This window comes from Prionailurus bengalensis, chromosome A1, assembly GCF_016509475.1.
Source record: "Prionailurus bengalensis isolate Pbe53 chromosome A1, Fcat_Pben_1.1_paternal_pri, whole genome shotgun sequence".
NCBI lineage: Eukaryota > Metazoa > Chordata > Mammalia > Carnivora > Felidae > Prionailurus > Prionailurus bengalensis.
In genome coordinates this window covers 145,199,760-145,219,310 of record NC_057343.1, presented here as the reverse complement: position 1 = coordinate 145,219,310, position 19,551 = coordinate 145,199,760, and the positions used below count along the sequence as shown (strand labels likewise).

Genomic DNA, 19,551 nt, shown 5'->3' with positions numbered 1-19,551 from the left:
AGCTAATATACAGCAGGTCAAGAAAATAAATGTTAGTCTGTTGAATGACCACTGGGATATTGTTTACTTTGAAATGCCTGTTCAAGTTTGGGGCCAATGTTCCTACCAGGTAGTCTGTTAGTTCCCTCATGGTTTGTGTTAAATACTCTATTAGTGTTAATGTAATTGAGTATGTCTCCCACCACATTAGGGAGGTAGTCTGTCTCTTTCTTCTTTATAAGCCTGATATCATGCACAATACTGACACAAAGTGCGTCAAAATCGCTAAGAACAAAATATTCACAAAATAATGCTAATAAAAATTCATAAATAAATGCGAAATTGTGAAATGTGAAAAAAAGAGTATTCTTCAAACTGGCAGAGGAGAAGTAGGCAGAAAGTTGGCTTGTTCAGAAGAACTATAATAAGTTCACATAAGACAGAATCCAGAAAAGTATATTATAATCACATGTACAAAAGACCATTTCTTAAAATTACATGATTATCAAAAGTAACAATGTCATTTGACTTTCAGGAAATTATTTTCAGGCTATACTTTATAATTAACACCTATAAATTATTTTAAATTGAGTTTTACATAGTAAGTTCTTTTTCAACACTATCCCTATATATAAATTTATACCCTGCAAAATAGAATGCACTTCACCATAGCAACAGTTCTATATCAACTCCTACTCAAGTTAGAAAAAGCATATGTAAAAAAAAAGAATATTCTGGAATATTCTAAAGTGCCTACTGGAAAAAAAATCTCTCCATTTATTTTGTAAAAATTTAAATATAAAATTTTATTTATTTATTTTTTTTTTTCAACGTTTATTTATTTTTGGGACAGAGAGAGACAGAGCATGAACGGGGGAGGGGCAGAGAGAGAGGGAGACACAGAATCGGAAGCAGGCTCCAGGCTCCGAGCCATCACTCCAGAGCCCGACGCGGGGCTCGAACTCACGGACCGCGAGATCGTGACCTGGCTGAAGTCGGACGCTTAACCGACTGCGCCACCCAGGCGCCCCTAAATATAAAATTTTAATGTTTCCTTAAAACATTTTTGTAATTAGGTAAAAGGCTACTTTAGGTTCTCAAATCTTGCTTTATTAAACAGTATAACACATTTTTTATTCATTAAAAAAATTTTTTTTTACCGTTTATTCAGTTTTTGAGAGAGAGAGACAGAGCGTGAGCGGGGTACAGACAGAGAGAGAGGGAGACACAGAATCTGAAGCAGGCTCCAGGCTCTGAGCTGTCAGCACAGAGCCTGATGCAGGGCTCGAACTCACAAACCATGAGATCATGACCTAAACTGAAGTCAGATGCTTAACCGACTGAGTCACCCAGGCGCCCCAGTATAATACTTTCAAAATAATGTGAAAGAGGAAAAAAAAAAGAATGAAAAAGGGAAAAAAACAAAAAAAAATCAATGTTGAAGATAACATACTTGGGATTGCGTTTGAGTTGGCTGGCGTGCTGGGGGATGGGGACAGTAACAGGAAGTAATGTTTAAGTGATTTGTAAGTAAAATATAAACCAAGGTATTAAATGTTACAACTATATTACTTTCTCAAGAAAAGCTATACCCCCACTGGTATTATGGGAACTGAAAAAGAAATTCTTACGTTCATTCTTCTTTTAAAAGTCAATAAAGCATCAGTACGTATTAACTTGGCTTGATAAATTAAGCAATTTACAAATTCCCTAATGAGAACGAACAAGTTTACAGACTTTGTGGACCAGATTATACACTACCAACAAGTCTGTGTGTTATATCAAAATGTAATCTTAAACTTAATGTAATTCAAAGCATTTCCTTTCACTTACCACACTTGGGGCCAGCCAAATTCACCATGTGCGTATCTCTGTCACCCTTGCTCACAGCCCAAGAGGGAATACTCTGTTATACTCCCAACTCCCTTGCCGTTCTGGACTTCCTTTCTCTGACCTAATTTCTAACTGCTCTGCTACATTCCAATTTTCCCACTGAACTCTGAAAAATTCCCAAGCCCTTCTGTGGTTCTAACCTTCTTGTTTAATACCTCCTTCAAAAAGGCTTAAACTGAAACCTGGCTGTTGTTCACTTCGTTTGGAGGCTGCGCTATCGGCCACATCCTGCCACACACATCTCAGAGTTCAGAGGTTCTCCCTTATGTGTTCTTATGTGTTTCTTTAGAACTTTACCACCTCTGCTTGTCCTCACTGCAGGCATCTACAAACTTCTCTGTCACCAGTCTCCATCCCTTGGAATCTTTGGCACCTGGAACACCTTTGGCTTTCCCTACAAATGCTGCTGTTCTCTTAGATGATTTCAACATTCATGTGGATGACTTTTTCCCAAACTCTGTTCCTTGATCTCATCTCCAAAGACCTCCACTTCTGCTACCCACCTTCCACGGCCAAACCTAGGGCTTGCCATCTCCCAGAAGAGCAGTATCTCTGAAATCTTAAAGTCAGGCATTTCATTCCTTGATACAACCTCTCTCACTGAACTCTTCCCTACAGTAATTCACTGATCTCATCACCAGATTATTTCACTCTATGCTGACCAAGACTCTCACTTTGAACAAATTGTAGTCAGGCTCCTCCTGGGCCCTCTTCTCCACTAGGCTTCAACCATGGCCTCTAAAAATTGCACTTTCAGCACAAATGATTTTGTTTACTCACCCCACTAAGACACCAGAATAAACACTAGCACAGTTTCTTGCAGCTGAACGCCATGTTCTTAGGATGACCCCAACCCTCTTAAAGTTCCTACCTGAAAAAGTACAAGACTGCCAGGAGAATTTACTGCTTCTTCCAGACAAAAGGTGATGACCAGCAGAGAGGCCCCTGTACCTCCTCTGAGAGCAATTCCTTCAGAAAGCTTAGTTAGAAATCCATTCTCTGCCCCTTTGAGATGTAAATCTTCTACCACCTAGAAATGTCTTCTCAAGGTGAGTCATCTCTTTGAAATGCAAACATTCAAGAAGACAACTCTCCCTTTCTTTCCACTCCCCGTATGAGGGTAGAAGCTCCAACTGCCAGTTAATAAACCCAGATAGGTTTCACATTAACCAATCCCCTTCCCTGCTTGTTCCAATTTCTACTCCCTTTAATCTGCAGGACACCCCCTCCACTACCCACCCCATTCCTCTTTCCTAGTCCCTCACTCTCCCTTTAAAACACGCAGTCATCTCTGTACAAACTGAAGTTGAGTTCAGTCCACACTATCCTCTTTTCCCTACTGCAATCACAGTAATGTGATTCTACCCTTACCACTTTAATTAGTGTATGGCTTTATCTTTGACAGTGTACTCTATGTAATACACACACACACACACACACACACACACAAAGGCAAGGCACACATGCACACCCTCCCTCCCATAAGTTTGCTTTTTTTCCCCAGTTTTAATCACTCTCTTGCTAGTATTCTAAATCCTTTAGGAATAAATTCAAATTCCTTAATATGGCATGCAAGCAAACTGGCCTCTTCCTTATTTCTGAACCCTTCTTTCTTCATACTCACTTTTCCAGGTTACTCAACATCTTTCACTTCCCTGAATTCACCCTGCTCTGCCTCACTCTTGGCCTCTCCCATGTTGGTTCCTTGACCTGGTATACTCCTCTCTACTTCTCTGGCCTATGCTGACTCCTTCTTCAGTTAGTATCTCATCCCCAGGAAACCTTGCTCAATGTTCCCCCTATAATAAGTTAGGTTGACCTGCTACATGCTCCTGGGACCACCTGGTTTCCTAGATCATCTATTATAACAGCAGGACAACCTTCTGGCTTGGTCACAAGCTCCCTCAGAGCAGTGTGTATCTCTGTCTGGCTTCCTACTCTCTGTCCTAACACTTGCTTTGCTACTGAAGCTAAATAGGAATGCAGTAAGTATGTATTAAATGAAGAAATCTTTAGGATCATTAATGTTCTGTGAGAGAACTCTAGCCCATATGACAAAAGTTCTCATCACCGAAATGAGCTGAAACATCTCTAATTCTTTCACAGAACATTTTAAAATGGTGAAACATAGGTCAAAGCATACAATGATAAACACTAATAGGAATTTGCAAAACCATGGTATGAGTCCACTCTATTAGCATATTTAGGCATTCATAAATGAAAAATATTTTTAGGAGTTACCTAGGATAACAACTTAAGATTAACCATTTAGTTGCTACATCTTTCCACTTAAGGATAATCCTTCATTGAAAATGTCACCAATTCCATATGTGGTGATGAATATAAAAGTAGAGCCCAAGATTACCACACTTAACGCTGAAAACCAGCTAAAACCTGTGTAAATCAGAAAAATACTTATTTTGTATTTAAAAGTTTGGATCCGTGTTATCATCTTTTACTCATTTGGCATCACATGGTACTTACTGATAAACTCGTACTGTTGGGAACATATTGATCCTGTTCTCCCAGCAACACGTCAATCACAGGATGCCGGCCATTTTTAATCATGATCTTCCTTTCTTCTTGTAGAGTTGGTCTGCAAAAAGAAGCATGTTTCAATTTACTAGGCATGAAAACTGCCTTTTAAAAAAATCTCTAAGTTCTCGTTTACAAAACAGACTTTAAGAATACATCCAGAATAAGGCTTTGAGTATTAAAGTTAAATTTTAACTATAAGAATTAGGACAATTATTGTAACAGTGTTTGAAGGACAAACTTCAGCAGAGTCCTACAGTAGCTCTAATGCTGAAGTCTACTTTACAAGATCTTTTTTAATTTTTATTTTGTTAGTATTATCTAAGACGAATATTTTCATTACTAAAAGTTACAGTTCAGATCAGTATTATTTAAATCATTTTTAGTAATAAGCATAATAAAGGCTAGCCCTGAAAATTAGTCCAGATTTAATTATTACATTAATAGAAATTATATTATGTGCTGGACTTGGGAGACCTAAACTTTTTATATTCTGTTCCACTGAAACATCTTTCTAGGGTCATTGGTATCTTTCACTTTTTTTTTATATAAAACTTAACTTTTTGCCTTGCTGGTCTTGTTATTTAAGCTTTTAAACTTTGTTTTTATCTATAGCTTTATCTATTTATCATATCCCCCATGAGCACTGCCCTACTCTCATTCTCCTTCCCAGAGATTACCACTGAGATCAGTGTGGTATCTATCCTTCCCAACTTTCTTCTCTGCATTTAGATTTTTATACACTCATTGCATTTGTTTGCGATTTATTTAAAAAAAAAAAAAAGCAGAACAAATCAGGATCATACTGTAATGTGTATTTCTACAACTACATTTCCCCCCTTAACACTCAATATACACTAAAAACATTGGCTTCACTATTCACCAATGGACTCTTCTACTTTTTTTTTAATACTTCCATTTTACAAATGAAAGTACATTTCAAAATGTACAGTCATTACAAATATAGTCATTTTACAAATAATTTGCAGAAGGGGGAATTTTAGTAAGAACTTAAACAGAGCAAATCTCATATTTTTATTCCACATTTTCCTGCTCATAAAGGCATATATACTTGGAACGGACAATACACTCTCAATGTAATTAATTGCTCACCAACCATCATGCATGTGCCTAGGACGACAGACATTCATAAATACTAATTTTTGATTTCAATACGTTTCTAAAATGTTCTGGCTTATCATTATTTTTGGTTCTTCCCCAACTTGCATGGACGAAAATGTAATACTTGAATTTTTTGAAATCTTTTAAAGCTTAGAGTTTTGTTGAGGAGAGGCCAGGCATCTTCTTTGCTCCACAACTGTAACAAATTTTCAGTTTTATATTTATAAATATCAAATCAGAATAGTCAATCAAGTCAATATTTTTATTTCACATCGTCTATTTTCTTTCAGTCTTCTACCTTAAGCACCTGTCCACCTACAAACAGTATCAAGTAAACTTCAGGGCACAAATTTCATAAAAGACAAAAGAAACTACTACATGTCCTTTTGGCAAAACAGGATGGATCAGGTTCTTGTCACCAAATATTGCATGATGTGTGCTGCCTATGGAATAACTGACTGGAAAAGAACACATTTCACTTTGCCCTTAGAAAAATATATTCGCATAATGATTCTTGAGTTTGGGGAAAATTCATCCAGGATACTGTCATCTGAACACTCATAATCTGAGACTGGGTTTATACAAGAAATTTCATTATCATCATTAGTATCTAGAGCACTATCTTTCTCTTCACATTCATCTTTTGATTAATAATTGTGAAATGTCTTCTGCCACTTTTTTGTGCTATTATGGGTGAAAAATAAAAAATTGCGAGTTCTCAGCTATGTTCAAAGAAAGTTAGAAGCCGACTATAATGGTGTTATCTCCATTCTTTTTGTAACTTCCTGAAGGATGATGCAGCACTTCAGGCAACACAATTAGAACCCTGAAGGATGGTGTGATAGTGAGTTCTATCTCACCTTTGCATTACCATTCTCTAGTTTTCTTAGACTTTTTAGTAGAAATAATCAATAAACAATAATTAAGTAATTCCTGGGATGATGAAATAGCAAGATATTCCAGATATAGAAACAATAAAATCATTAAAGATCCCAAAATACATCTCATATTTATAAAAGGGTCCAATGGACCCATAGTGTAAATGCAAGACAGAATGAGTTTTATTCTTCTTTTTAAAAAAACATGAATTTTCTCTTTGTTCTTTGAAAGACATTTAAGAAACTCAAAAGCTGAAATTAGGTCCAGTGGACACTGATGGTATGGTATATTGAAGATTTAGGATAATTTCCTGTCATATCTTTAACATTCTTTGGAAGCTGCCACATAAATGAGTTAGCTGTTCTCTGTTGTTAAATATTTTAGACTGTGTTTAGATTTTCAAACAATAGTGAAATGAACAACCATGTATATATACACACTATATATATATACACACATACACACACACACACACTCACATACCCATTACATATAGACAAGTGTTTGTCTAAGCTAGAGTAAATTCCTGAAGTATGCTTTCTAAGTCATAGGGTTTGCTTATTTTTTATTTTAACATACAGAAACATCTATATCAGATGTCTGCGTGGCTCAGTTAAGTGCCCAACTCTTGATTTCAGCTCAGGTCATGATCTCATAGTTCATGAGATTGAGGCCCACATCGGGCTCTATGCTGATAGCACAGGGCCTGCTTAGGATTCTCCCTTTCCCTCTCTTTCTTCCCTTCTCCCGCTTGCTTATTCACACACACATGTGTGCACTTACTCTCTTTCAAATAAATAAACACTTAAAAAAAAAAGAAATATCTGTATCAGTTTATCTTCCCACCAGCAGGATATGAAAGTTGACTTGTTTTTTCACAACTTCACCTAAAGGAGGTATTACCAAATTTTCTAATTTCTGACAATGTGCTGGGTGAACAGTGTCCTCGTATTGTGTTAACTTATACTCATTGATTATTAAGTTCTATGACTCAGAACTTTAGCATAAAACACATTTCTGAACTTACTCATAATACTAAGAAATAGTACTTTCCTAAATACTTAAATCCTTTTCCTTAAATATATCTGGCTAACAAAACCCCAAGTATATACCCTCACATTTCTCAAAGAAAGTAACTACAGTATCTTCTGAGTAAAAATTTAAAATTATCCTTTGGAAAGAGACATTTAAAATGACAGGAAAAGGACATTTTTTGGATTTTAAAGTACAATTCTAAAGACAGGATTTTTACCTAGGTGCATTATAAATTTACTACTAAAAAAAATGAAAGCATCTGTAAGTAATATCAGTTTTAAAATAAAATCCTAGGTGTTCTGCCAAGTGAAATCAATAGATCATTATTCATGACACTGATAGGATTTCTGAGGAAGGTCTTCACTTTAGAATAAAATTTTGAATGATTTGTTCTGCTCGAAAATCTGTGAAAATGAGTGACTGACTTACTCTGTCACTATCAAAATTATATAAAGACAAAACACTTCCTGGTAGAATGAGAAGCAAACGATAATTTGGAGAAATGAGACGATACACTACATTAAGATAGAGCAAGAAGGATATGAAAAACATGTTGATGACACGGCATTTAAGAAGAACTAAGGAAATCTGGATGCTGCCTGGAAAGAATGAAACACTGAACTTGAACAAATTTATTTTATATTTTTGAAACAGCATCTTTCTCCTTTAAATGCCTCAGAGAAACAATACAATTAGTAAAACAATATAATATCCAAAATACAAATTGGATAGAAAGACAGAATAAGAACTTTTGCCTCAAGGTTAGGCATAGTGAATAAAATGTCCTAAAAGTATTTAGAAAAAAAAAAAGAAAGATCGTGATTATAAAGCCAATAATCAGTCTGAACTAACATCAATAGTTCAAAGGCACTAATATCTTTGAGCAAGCTGGAAATCTAAGGGGGAAAAAGTATAAACTTCAGATACTTAAATACTAGCTTAAAATGCATTTTAGATGAAAGTTTCCTATTTGGTGGCTATTTACACTCAATTTTATTTCTGCTAAAAAAAGAGAAGTTGATTTTATTTCCTAAAGTTTATGGTATGATTTTTCATTTAAAAATATTCAGGTGGATTTTTCTTTTAAGAAAAATTAAAAAAAAATTTTTTTTACATGTTTATTTACTTTTGAGAGAGAGAGAGAGAGAGAGAGAGCGTGAGCAAGCGGTGGGGAGGGGCAGAGAGAGAGGCAGACACAGAATCTGAAGCAGGCTCCAGGCTCCATGCTGTCAGCACAGAGCCTGAGGTGGGGCTCAAACTCACAAGCTGTGAGATCATGACCTGAACCAAGGTCAGATGCTTAACCATTTGAGCCATCCAGGCACCCCAGTGAATTTTTCTTAATACAAAATATATAGTATCCAATTTGGAAAGTATTTTAGCATATGAAATATTTCCTGAACTCATTTTCCTGATAGAATATGTCGTTTGGAACAATACTACTGAGGACAAAAAGAAAAATTAGATAAAGTATAGAAAATAGTTACTTGATGGTACCTGATAACTAACAAGACATCAAGGAATTATCAAGCCAAGACCTGGGGCAGGACAGAGTCCCAGGGAGTGTGTTGATTCCTGAGGAAACAGCTGAGGGTAGAGACGAAGGATAGCCTGGCTCTGGACTGAGACACCAATAGGTTGCACACCAGGCATAAGAAATACATTTGAAGCAATAATGGCAGCTTTTGAACCTTTGAGTCATCTCAAGCCCAGATAAGATGACAGATTATTTAGATTGATGCCAGAGTATTTTCAGCATCTTGAGATGTCTAGTAGAAGCAAATGTGACTCTTTCAGACGAAATATAACATCAAGTTATTTCTATAATGATTCTACAAATATAATGCCTATAACATAATCAAAACAACCAGGCATCAAAAAGATATAAGAACAAAAATGAACAAAAACAAGGCAAGAGAAACAAGGCAACAAGGACCCATAAGGACTCCAGATATTTGAATTATCAGACACAGACTTTAAGATAACGATGCTGATCATGTTCAAAGAGACAGATAAGATAGAGAACCAAAAATGATTTTTAAAAAATAAATTGAATGGGTATGAAACATACTAACATACCCCATATTTTTATTAAAGACAAATAATTTTTAAAATACTTAATCCTTCTGATTTTTAAAATAAGCATCTTTGAAAAATATTATCTGCTATTTACTAAGTACTTATCATCTGTCTGGTCCTGCTTAAAAAGTTAATATAGATTTACCTCACTTAATCTGCACATCTCTTGAGAGGTAGGTATTATGGCAATGCAGAACCTGAGGATCAGAGAGGTTAAGTAACTTGCTTAAGGTCAGCTGTTAAATAACCAAGCAAGTATTCAAAACCATGTCTGTCTGATCCAAAGTCTACACTATGAAAGATATGCTTTAAAAGAGTTCAAATTTTACTTATGCAAATCAAGTAGTCTCTTGATATATGGACTAGAAGATGCCAAAAAAAGGAGAAGTCCCTAAATGAAAAATCTGGGACCAAACCTGTCTAGTGTATATACTTAAAATGTTTGTTAAATCTCTCATGAGTCTACAAATTAATCAGATTTTTATAGTGATGTAATAAGGTATGTATTTTCACTCCTCAGAGATTTTGCCAAACCTACATCTCCATAAAGAATTCCTGGGGCGCCCGAGTGGCTCAGTCAGTTAAGCGTCTGACTCTTGGTTTCAGCTCAGGTCACGATCTCACAGTTTGTACGGTAGAGCCCCGCGTCAGGCTCTGTGCTGACAGTACAGAATATGTTTTACAGATACAAATATTTAAATTTGTTATAATATAAACCACATACCATAGACATGGTTCTTCTGGTCTTACTAGCTGCAGCATCAGCAGTAACAAATGGCAAAAGGCCACTTGAAGAAGTATAAGAAGAGGTAAGCCAGGCACAAGTATTTTTCAGTGGGAAGAGCTTTGCAGGAAGACACAGTAAGGGCATAGGTTGTAGCTGATCCTCTACTTAATTCACCAAAATCCTTTAGGAAAAGTTAGCTTCACAAACCTTGTACAGCAAGAAAGAAGTCCTACTAAGATCACAGTACATAAGGAAGAAATCAAGTCAATGGAGAGTAGATTCTTATTCTCCCAGAACTAGATTCAACTACAGTAAATTTACAGATCTCACTTTTATGGATGATAAATGAGATAAAATTTTTGAAGCCCTCTGATGTGAGAAGAAATTGGGCAATAGTGAAAATGCAAAGAACCTATTTTAAACAAAACTATTGTGCCCAACACTGTTGGTCTCCACACATAAATAGATAGCAAAACAAAATGAAATGAAATAGCAAAGTACGTTTTTAATCTAAAACTGGCATAGCCAATTCCTGCAATTCTCCTCCCCTAAATAAATAAATAAATAAATAAATAAATAAATACTTTACAACAACCAATTTTTTAACATCCACTATGGGTATTATGCTAGGTATAAAGAACATTGAAATGTTCAAAAAAAAAGCTATTTGGCTCAAACTAAAGAGAAACCAAGATATGAAAGACGTATGAACAGCAAAACATATCTAATCAAACACAATGAATTCTGTATGTCACAAGCACTGACAGGCAGTAAGACATCTATGTTTTCTTTTTATTCCTCACCATAGCCAGTGAGGTAAATGTTCCCTTAAATTTCCTTAAGTATATGAAAAAATAGGCTTTGTGCTACAAACTGAATGTTTGTGTCCTCCCCAAAATTCATATGAAACCTAATGTGATGGTATTAGGAGGTGAGGCCTTTGGAAGGCGATTGGTTCATAAGAGCCCTCATGAGCGGGCTATGATTTTATGAAATAGATAGCCCAGAGAGCCCCCAATATGGCAATGGTCTCCAGACCCAGACAGCCACCAACACAAAATTCTAGCCTGGGGGAGCCACAGGAGGGAGCCAGGCGACACCAGCAGACATGGGAATATCACAAAGAAACACTTCAGGGGTGGAGCCCAGGCATAGGGCCACCAAAGGGGCAACATGACCTGGAGCTCTGGGGGCCCAATCTTTGCCCAGCAAAACTACAGGAACAGAAATGCTGCCCCAGTAGGTCTGGAAGGTAGGATCCTCACCCAGTGGGCCTGGAGGGCACAGCACTGGGCCAAAGATTTGGCTCAAGCTTAAGGTTTTAAAGTTAAGGAAGAACAATTTGAGAGCAATAGAGAACACTTCCTCAAAATGGATCATACAATGAGTCCCAGCCATATCTGATTTAGATGGTATTTATAATCATGAAGTGAAACATATTACAAAGTGTTTAAGTCAAAGCTAACAAATGAAAGGATTATGCTTTTTAAAAAATGTCACCAGAGCGCCTGGGTGGCTCAGTTGGTTAAGCATCTGACTTTGGCTCAGGTCATGATCTCGCAGATTCGTGGGTTCGAGCCCCATGTCGGGCTCTGTGCAGACAGCCTGGAGCCTGAAGCCTGCTTTGGATTCTGTGTCCCCCTCTCTCTCTGCCCCTCCCCCACTCACACTCTGCCTCTGTCTCTCAAAAATGAATAAACATTAAAAAAAATTTTTTTTTAAATGTCACCCACATAAACTTAAAAACTGAAATATATAACAATCACTTCTGGAGTCACATCTGCTTTCACTGTACTAAATGACAGAGCAAGCAAGAAAGGAATGTGTTAATTTCAAATCAAGCTATATGTGTTGACATTCAGCTTTACAAAGGGTGCAAAATATTTGCATATTTTAATATTTTATAATAAAAATGCTAAAATTAGTGGAATAATGCCATCTAGTCTAAAGCACTGAAAGGGGGGGGGGGGAGTGTTAAAAAATACATTACCTGCAGTAATTTCCTTGCTTAGCGACCTTGGCCAGGGAGAAAATGCAGTCAACAGTTGCTAGGTGATGTACTGCTTTACACAAGGAGTGATAATGTTCACTAAAATCCCTACAGAAGCAACAACAAAAAGGTGAGGACACTGATTTCTTAGAGCTATAAAAGCTGTACAATAAGTAATCACTTTATTAGTAAGATGAGCATAAACAAAATAACCAGGGATACCTAAGAAACATGGAAATTACACTGAAATACTTTTCAGTTTGATATAATAATTTGATTACTGAGGCTTCTTTTGTTTCATTTGGATAGAACTGCATATATTTAAAATAACTTCTATAAAAAGATGTGTACTATTAACACCATATTACACATTTCATTTGACCATGACAAGTCAACTTAGATATAATTAACACAAATGTGATCATTTTCATTCAACTTAAATAACATGAACTACCCAGATGGGTCAGCCTCCCTTTGTGCTTCTCCTTGATAGCATCATACAAACTAGGATTAACAGTTTCAATATCTTTTTCTCACGCTGAATTGGAAGCTTCTTGATGGTAGAGTCCATGTTTGTCTGATTTGCTTATCATTATCAAGCCCTAACATACCGCCCATAACTTTGGCATACAGTAGCCATTATAATAAATTTTGTTAAAGGCAAGCAAGAAAAGTACTTTTTTTCAGTGATCTTCAGTTACATTATTAAAAATGCATATATAAATTAAATTTTAGATTTATTTTTAAAAAGATAACAATCATTGTCTCAAATCTTTGGCTAACTAAATACCTGGTGATTAAAAGCTTAGAAAACTGTTATTGAAAGATGTATTTAAAAATATATAGGAATGTATGCAAGTGTTTTTTTTTTTTACTTATTATTCCATTATCTCATATCACAGGTATACTTTACAACATTCAAAGAAGATTCCCCCCAAAATGAGAGTATTATGCTGAATGCTTCCCTTAAAAAAGGTTTCTCTGTTGTACAATGTGTTTCAGAAACTTTGAGATTTAATCTGTTTACTTCTTAAATCCAAAAGTTTCAGAGTACTTCCTAGCTTGAAAAGGATATCCCAATTAAGCTACTATGTAATCAGTTATTCCTATATTATCACTATATTGAGTTTTTAGAATCTGTAATATGATTTTTCCAGTAATATTATATAAAGGTATTGTATATACATGACTTTTCCAAATAGAGGCAACATTTTAAGTATCCAGTTTTACTTTTGTGTTAACTTTATGAACTGAAAAGTATATTTACAGTATATTTTATACCTCTTTGTCTGAACATAGTATAACAAATATAATTTACCTATTTCTCACTGAATTAATGTTCATTACAACAAACAAGAATTCCACTAACAGTGTTAAGAAATCCCAAGCAAAAAGGAGATTGGAACCCGGCATCAGATAGATAATGTTCTGTTGTCACCTTAAAAATGACTCAGTTTGGAGGCTCCTGGGTGGCTCAGTTGGTTAAGCATCTGACTTCTGGTTTCAGGTCAGGTCATGATCTCACGGTCATGAGTTTGAGCCCCACATCAGGCTCTGTGCTGGCAGTGCAGAGCCTCCTTGGGATTCTCTCCCCTTCTCTCTCTGCCCCTCCCCCACTCACACTATGTCTTTCTCAAAATAAATAAATAAACAAACAAAATGACTCAGTTTTGAAAATGTCACATGGTACACAGACCTTACATTCCTGAGTGATTGCTCAGTGATCATGCCTTGTTATTCCCAGTGTAACTTCAATTTAGATCTAACCACTGGTTTACCTCTTGGGCTGTGTCCTATTCTGTCCCTGTTCTCATCACTGACCCATTTGGTCTTCCTATCCTGGCACTCTGTTTTGCCAGAGAGCAGCTACATTTGATATTTCTGCTCTTATCTCCCTCAATGTGAATATCAAAGTACCTTCAGCTTTAAACATCAGTCATTTTTTTCATACTCTCACTCTCTCCTTCTCAGGTCTTGTCCAGGCCAGCAAGACCCTAATTTAATTTGCTACTTATCTAGGAGACTTCGGTTGAGGGTAACTGTCCTTGATGATATTCTAGTATATGGAATTGAAATGAGTGACACAGCTCTCAGGGGGTACCATTTCAGTTAAAAAAAAAAAAAAAAGAAAGAAAGAAAAAGAAAAAAGAAAAGGCAGAGAGAGATAAGGGAATTATTTTGATGTAGTCTATTATGTTCTTTCTCATGTCAATTACATAAATAAGACATGTGAATAAAATAAAAAACCGTCATAAACCTTTAATATCACCATTATAACTCTTACAAAGTCTTGTTTGACTTCTTGATCTTTGTCCATTTGCTACACTTCCCCAAATTTCAAAGAGATTACCCATACCTAGAAAAATGACAAGCTAAAAAAACGGGCAACTCAAGTAACAATCTGATAGACTGGGATTACAACATAACATGAAACTTTATCACTAAGCCACCAACAAATTTAAGAATGAAGCCATTAATCTCTGGTCAAAAGATATTGCTAGGTCCACAGGAGAAAGATTAAGACACTTGGGTTCTAAAGCTGTTATGACAGTTTACCATCAGATGGTGCCCAATGACATCTGAAATTAACAAAAAGAAAGTTATCTTATTTTTTATTTACAAATTTATTTCTAAAATATTTTACTACTGTACAGGAGGCATTATAACTTAATTTTTTAAAAATCTGTAATCAAGATTATTCAACATCCACAGCCCATCTTCTAGAATACAGAAGAAGAGACACATTTTTTGAGAGAAGTTTCCATTTACTTTTGAAAGAACTTTCTTTCAGCCTTGCTTTCTTGCAATATTTTGATCCAAACTACTATGACTAATGCATAACGGTATCTCAATAAGAGACATACACGTGTATAGCTGGTATTCAATCCCCTGACGTCAGGTTCATTGAGGTTAATCATTTTTTTAAAATGACATCATATGCACACCATCTGGCACCTTAATAAGTACTGTGCTTAACAATATTGTTCTCAAGTGGGGGCTCTAGTTGCAAAAGCTGTAGCTAAAATTGAGCCAATATTTTTTTGATAAAAATATAATGTATTTTTCTTATTTTGAAAGTAATGTAAGTACATTAAAGATACTTTTGATATCATGTCTTTGCAAAGTAAATTAAAATCTCCAGTAACCTCACCATCCAGAAATAATCAGTTAATACTCAAGGATATATATAAATACATTTCTTCAAAGAAGATACATAAATGGCCAATAAGCATATTGATAATATAATAATGGCATACATATATTTAATCTTATAAGATAAAAGGTTTGTATGCCGTGTGTGTATATGAATTTACACATTACTGTTTTGCATCCTTCCTGCACTTAGCTATGCAACATGAATATCATATCCTTTGTGATATTGTATTTAATGTCAGCTTACTCATAGCAACTCTCAAAGTGGTGGTATGATGAAAGTAAAATTCTCCTGGGTTAATTTGGTAGAAGGGCCCAGGCAGCGGGCTGAAACAATAAGAATGGTATGCAGAAATGGTGGGGTGCTACAAGGGAACAACAGAAGGGACAAATCAAAGAGACATTTCAAAGGCAAAAAAGACAAACAGGATAACAGATAAAGGGACAAAAAGGAAGACAGAATCAAGAATAAAGCCAAAGTGTTTGCACTGGGAGATTTGAACTTCCTTTAGCCTAGAATATTAGCAATGAGAACATAAACCAGATGTGTAAAATTGTGTATACTGTGAATAGAGTGAATATGTATCAACTCACCAAATTGCAGGATCCTAGAATGTGGTCCCTGAAGCCTGAAAGGAATCTAATTTTCATGTCTCAGTGATACTTCTAAGGGCAAAACAGGAGAACTAGAGACTCAAAGGCCCTGAAAACCCTTAAAATGGAAAATTGAAAGTGAAGTGGAAAAGGAAATGAATACACCACTAAGTTTCTATCCCTGGGTCCACAACTAGGAGTCAAGATAACCTCAGGAGATTCAGGACAAGTAAAGTGGAATGTCCTTCTGATGCTATAATCCAAGACTCCTCTGGGCAAACAGCTACCTTTTAAAAACTGTCACACAGAATCTTTTTTTTTCACTCGCCAGACTGGTTACTTAGCTCCTGGAGAACCTCGCTGAATACTTACTGTTTAAGGTTTTAAAGAGAAAGACTACCAGAGAGATTTCTGTTCAGAGTGACGCCTACGTATTTACCATAGGCAGCCTCTACAACCTGATGGTAAAGGGCACAACCTACCGCTAGATACCCTGAGTTGAATCTCGGCTCCAACCAATGTAGGCAACTTACTCCTTATTTCTGTATCTCAATTAATTCATTTGTAAATAGGGGGTGATAATATCTCACTCAAAGATATCATCTGAAGAATAATAAAGTGCTTGGATGAGCGGTTCATAGCTGTGGACTCATGAAGGTCAACTGTACATCTCTTTTCCCAACTCCAATCCAGCAGCAGCTTGAAATCAGCCCAGGTAGGAGTGTTTACACTACAGAAATCAACAAGCACCACAAACACTACTATTCTTCCAGAGAGCTGGCTGTTTATCATTTATTTACCAGCACACCCCAGACTTAACCCTGTCCGTATGAACACACAGCAATGAATAAATCCAGCTATGAAACATTCTTTGAGGGAATGGCAAGGGCTCTTCAAAAGAAAATCTCATAAAAAACAAAAAAATGTGGGAGATTATTCTAGATTCAACTAGAAAAGAAACATAGTAACAAAATGCAACATGTGAAAGTTGATTTGAGCTTTCATTTAAAAATCAGGGGGGGGGGGGGCGCCTGGGTGGCACAGTCGGTTAAGCGTCCAACTTCAGCCAGGTCACCATCTCGCAGTCCGTGAGTTCGAGCCCCGCGTCGGGCTCTGGGCTGATGGCTCGGAGCCTGGAGCCTGTTTCCGATTCTGTGTCTCCCTCTCTCTCTGCCCCTCCCCCGTTCATGCTCTGTCTCTCTCTGTCCGAAAAATAAATAAACATTGAAAAAAAAATTAAAAATAAAATAAAATAAAATAAAAATCAGGGAGGGGGGCAGAATTAAAGAAACTCAATATTCCTTAAATTAATATCAATTTTTTAGATGTGATAATGGTGTTAAGATTATATAGTATAAAGTCTTTAGTTTTAGATGTATGCTTAAGATTTAGGGGGAGGGGTGAAGTGTTATAATGTCTAAAATGTACTTTCAAATGGTTCAGAAAAAAAAGTCTATGAGAGATATAAAAAAAATGTGGCAAAATGTTAACACTTGATAAATGTAAGTGAAGAGAGTGTCAGCGTTCATTTCAACTTTCCCATGTTTAAAATTCTTTAAAATAAAAAGTTAGGAAATACATAGGATGTAAAATAAGAAAAAAAAATTAAATGGAGATAATAAAAACAGAACAACTAACCTATATTTGTCCAACTCTGAAAATATTAGGCCTTTTTTATAAGTAAATGATGTCCAAAGTGGAATTTCAAAACGTGACTCTACCAAGCATCCTTAGCAACTAAATGTAGGTACAGTAACAATAAACTATATTAGGTCTCTCATTACGGACTAAGATGAGCTTACATTTCAACGGACTAAAAATAAAATGAGAGAACACATGTACTCAACTATTTTATGGCAGGTCACAAGCAGTAATCTCTACTTTTCTTTTTGATAGAAAGATTTTCCGGTCTATTTCTCATAGCAAAAAGTCAGAGTATATTTTTCATTGTAAACTCACTCTAGAAAATCAAGCCATTCAGCACTGCAGTCAAGGACTAGCTGCTCCCGGAGCTGATTCAGACGTCTGTAATTTTCTACAATAAAAGGAGAGTGAAAGCGGCTCACAGCTTTTGTGCTAGAAGAGGGGAAGAAACATAAATAGGAAATCAAGGTTACTAAGAAACCACTAATACCTTCACTTCAGAAAATTAAAGTAGTTATTTATTATTCTCTGATGAACCTTGAAAGTAAATAGCTGTAAACAGAGAACATTCTTTAATTATGGTCTTGAATTCTATTGATTCCAAAGATCTCTGTTGTAAATAAAGTACTTGGAGTTCATAGGACTTTGTTCAGGAAGCTCTAAAATGCATTTTAAATTATACCCATATGACAAGTTCAGAGTTTAGAGTTTCCGTTTCATAAGCAGAAAGCTTTTTTCTTTAAGTTACACTAAATAAAAATGCTTGCTTATTAAAAAAAAGATCAGAAGCAAATAAGTCCTGACAAGGCTGGATACACTGATGACGGTCATAATATTCTTTAAGTTTTATACTTTTCTGTATGACTACAGTATTTCAGTGAAAAAAAGAAAACTATAAAGAATTACAAAGAATAGCAATGCATTAATTCAGGAGGCAATCAAAGAAGAATGCTTCGTTATCTAACTGTAGATTCACAGCGGCTCCAGAAGGGAAGAAATACCACATGCTCCTCGTCTGAGCTTGTGTATAATCTCTGCTTCTTCATCAAGAAACTGCAGAGCACAAGAGGGCCTGCCACAGGTCCCCAGTCAAAAAGTCTGGCCCAAGGCTCTAACTCTGCCTGCCACTTACTTGCTGTGTGACTTTGGGCAAATATAACTGATCTTCTCTCAACATCACTTTCTTCATCTATAAAATGGGGATAATGACAGTATCTATGTCATAGGTACTGTTAACAGGATAAGATAGTGGTTAGCAAGGTGCCAATGTCCCATGACATTAGCACCCAATGTTAAGCATTGTTTTGTGGATGTGGTGATTATTACCACTGTTGATGTTATTATTATGTTTGAACCTTTGAGAAGAGAAGGTTGGAGTTAAGTGACAGGCAGGTGATGACAGACTGCACTCTGTTCTTTGTTTGCTCCCCTACTCCTGTCACAAGTATGTTTAATTTGGCATTATTGGAACAGGGGTGAGACTTTCACATGCAAAACCTGACTGATAATCTAACCTATCCCTGTCAAGGTTCTGATGGCCAAGTAACATATAAAATATAACAATGAGCTTCCCCCAAACTATCTTATTTATTCTTTCAATTTACATCATTGAATGTTCACAAGATGCTGACACTGATTTATGCCTTCCTTATTGCTTCTGAATTATCATCTAGACTTCTATGGAAACCTATTTGTCATAGCTTTCTCTTCCGACAAAATTCATTCAGTTAAACATTTCACTTTCTTAGATAATTAGATGCACAATTTTAAATAACTTCTCTTCATAAAGCATATTTTGATTCATTAACTATAGTATAGGACAGAAAACGAAAGAATACTTGCAAGGAGAGAAAACATCCCCTAAAAACAAAATACTCAAATCTCAATTATGGCTTCTAGTAACATGTAAGAAAAACAAGCT

The 19,551-nt window shown here is 35.9% G+C and overlaps 1 protein-coding gene across 5 annotated transcripts in view; it reads right to left on the bottom strand.

The window, feature by feature from the left end:
* MSH3 (mutS homolog 3) overlaps positions 1-19,551 on the bottom strand; it is a 192,524-nt gene that overhangs the window by 56,561 nt on the left and 116,412 nt on the right. For all 5 annotated transcript variants that reach the window (XR_006299152.1, XR_006299151.1, XM_043593057.1 and 2 more), the window contains exons 17-19: positions 17,946-18,062; positions 12,240-12,347; positions 4,357-4,468 (exon numbers count right to left, since the gene is read on the bottom strand). Coding sequence is in view for 3 of the 5 variants with exons in the window: in XM_043593057.1 (XP_043448992.1) it covers positions 4,357-4,468; positions 12,240-12,347; positions 17,946-18,062 (337 nt within the window). In the remaining 2 variants the exon portion in view is untranslated. The remainder of the gene's footprint in view (positions 1-4,356; positions 4,469-12,239; positions 12,348-17,945; positions 18,063-19,551) is intronic.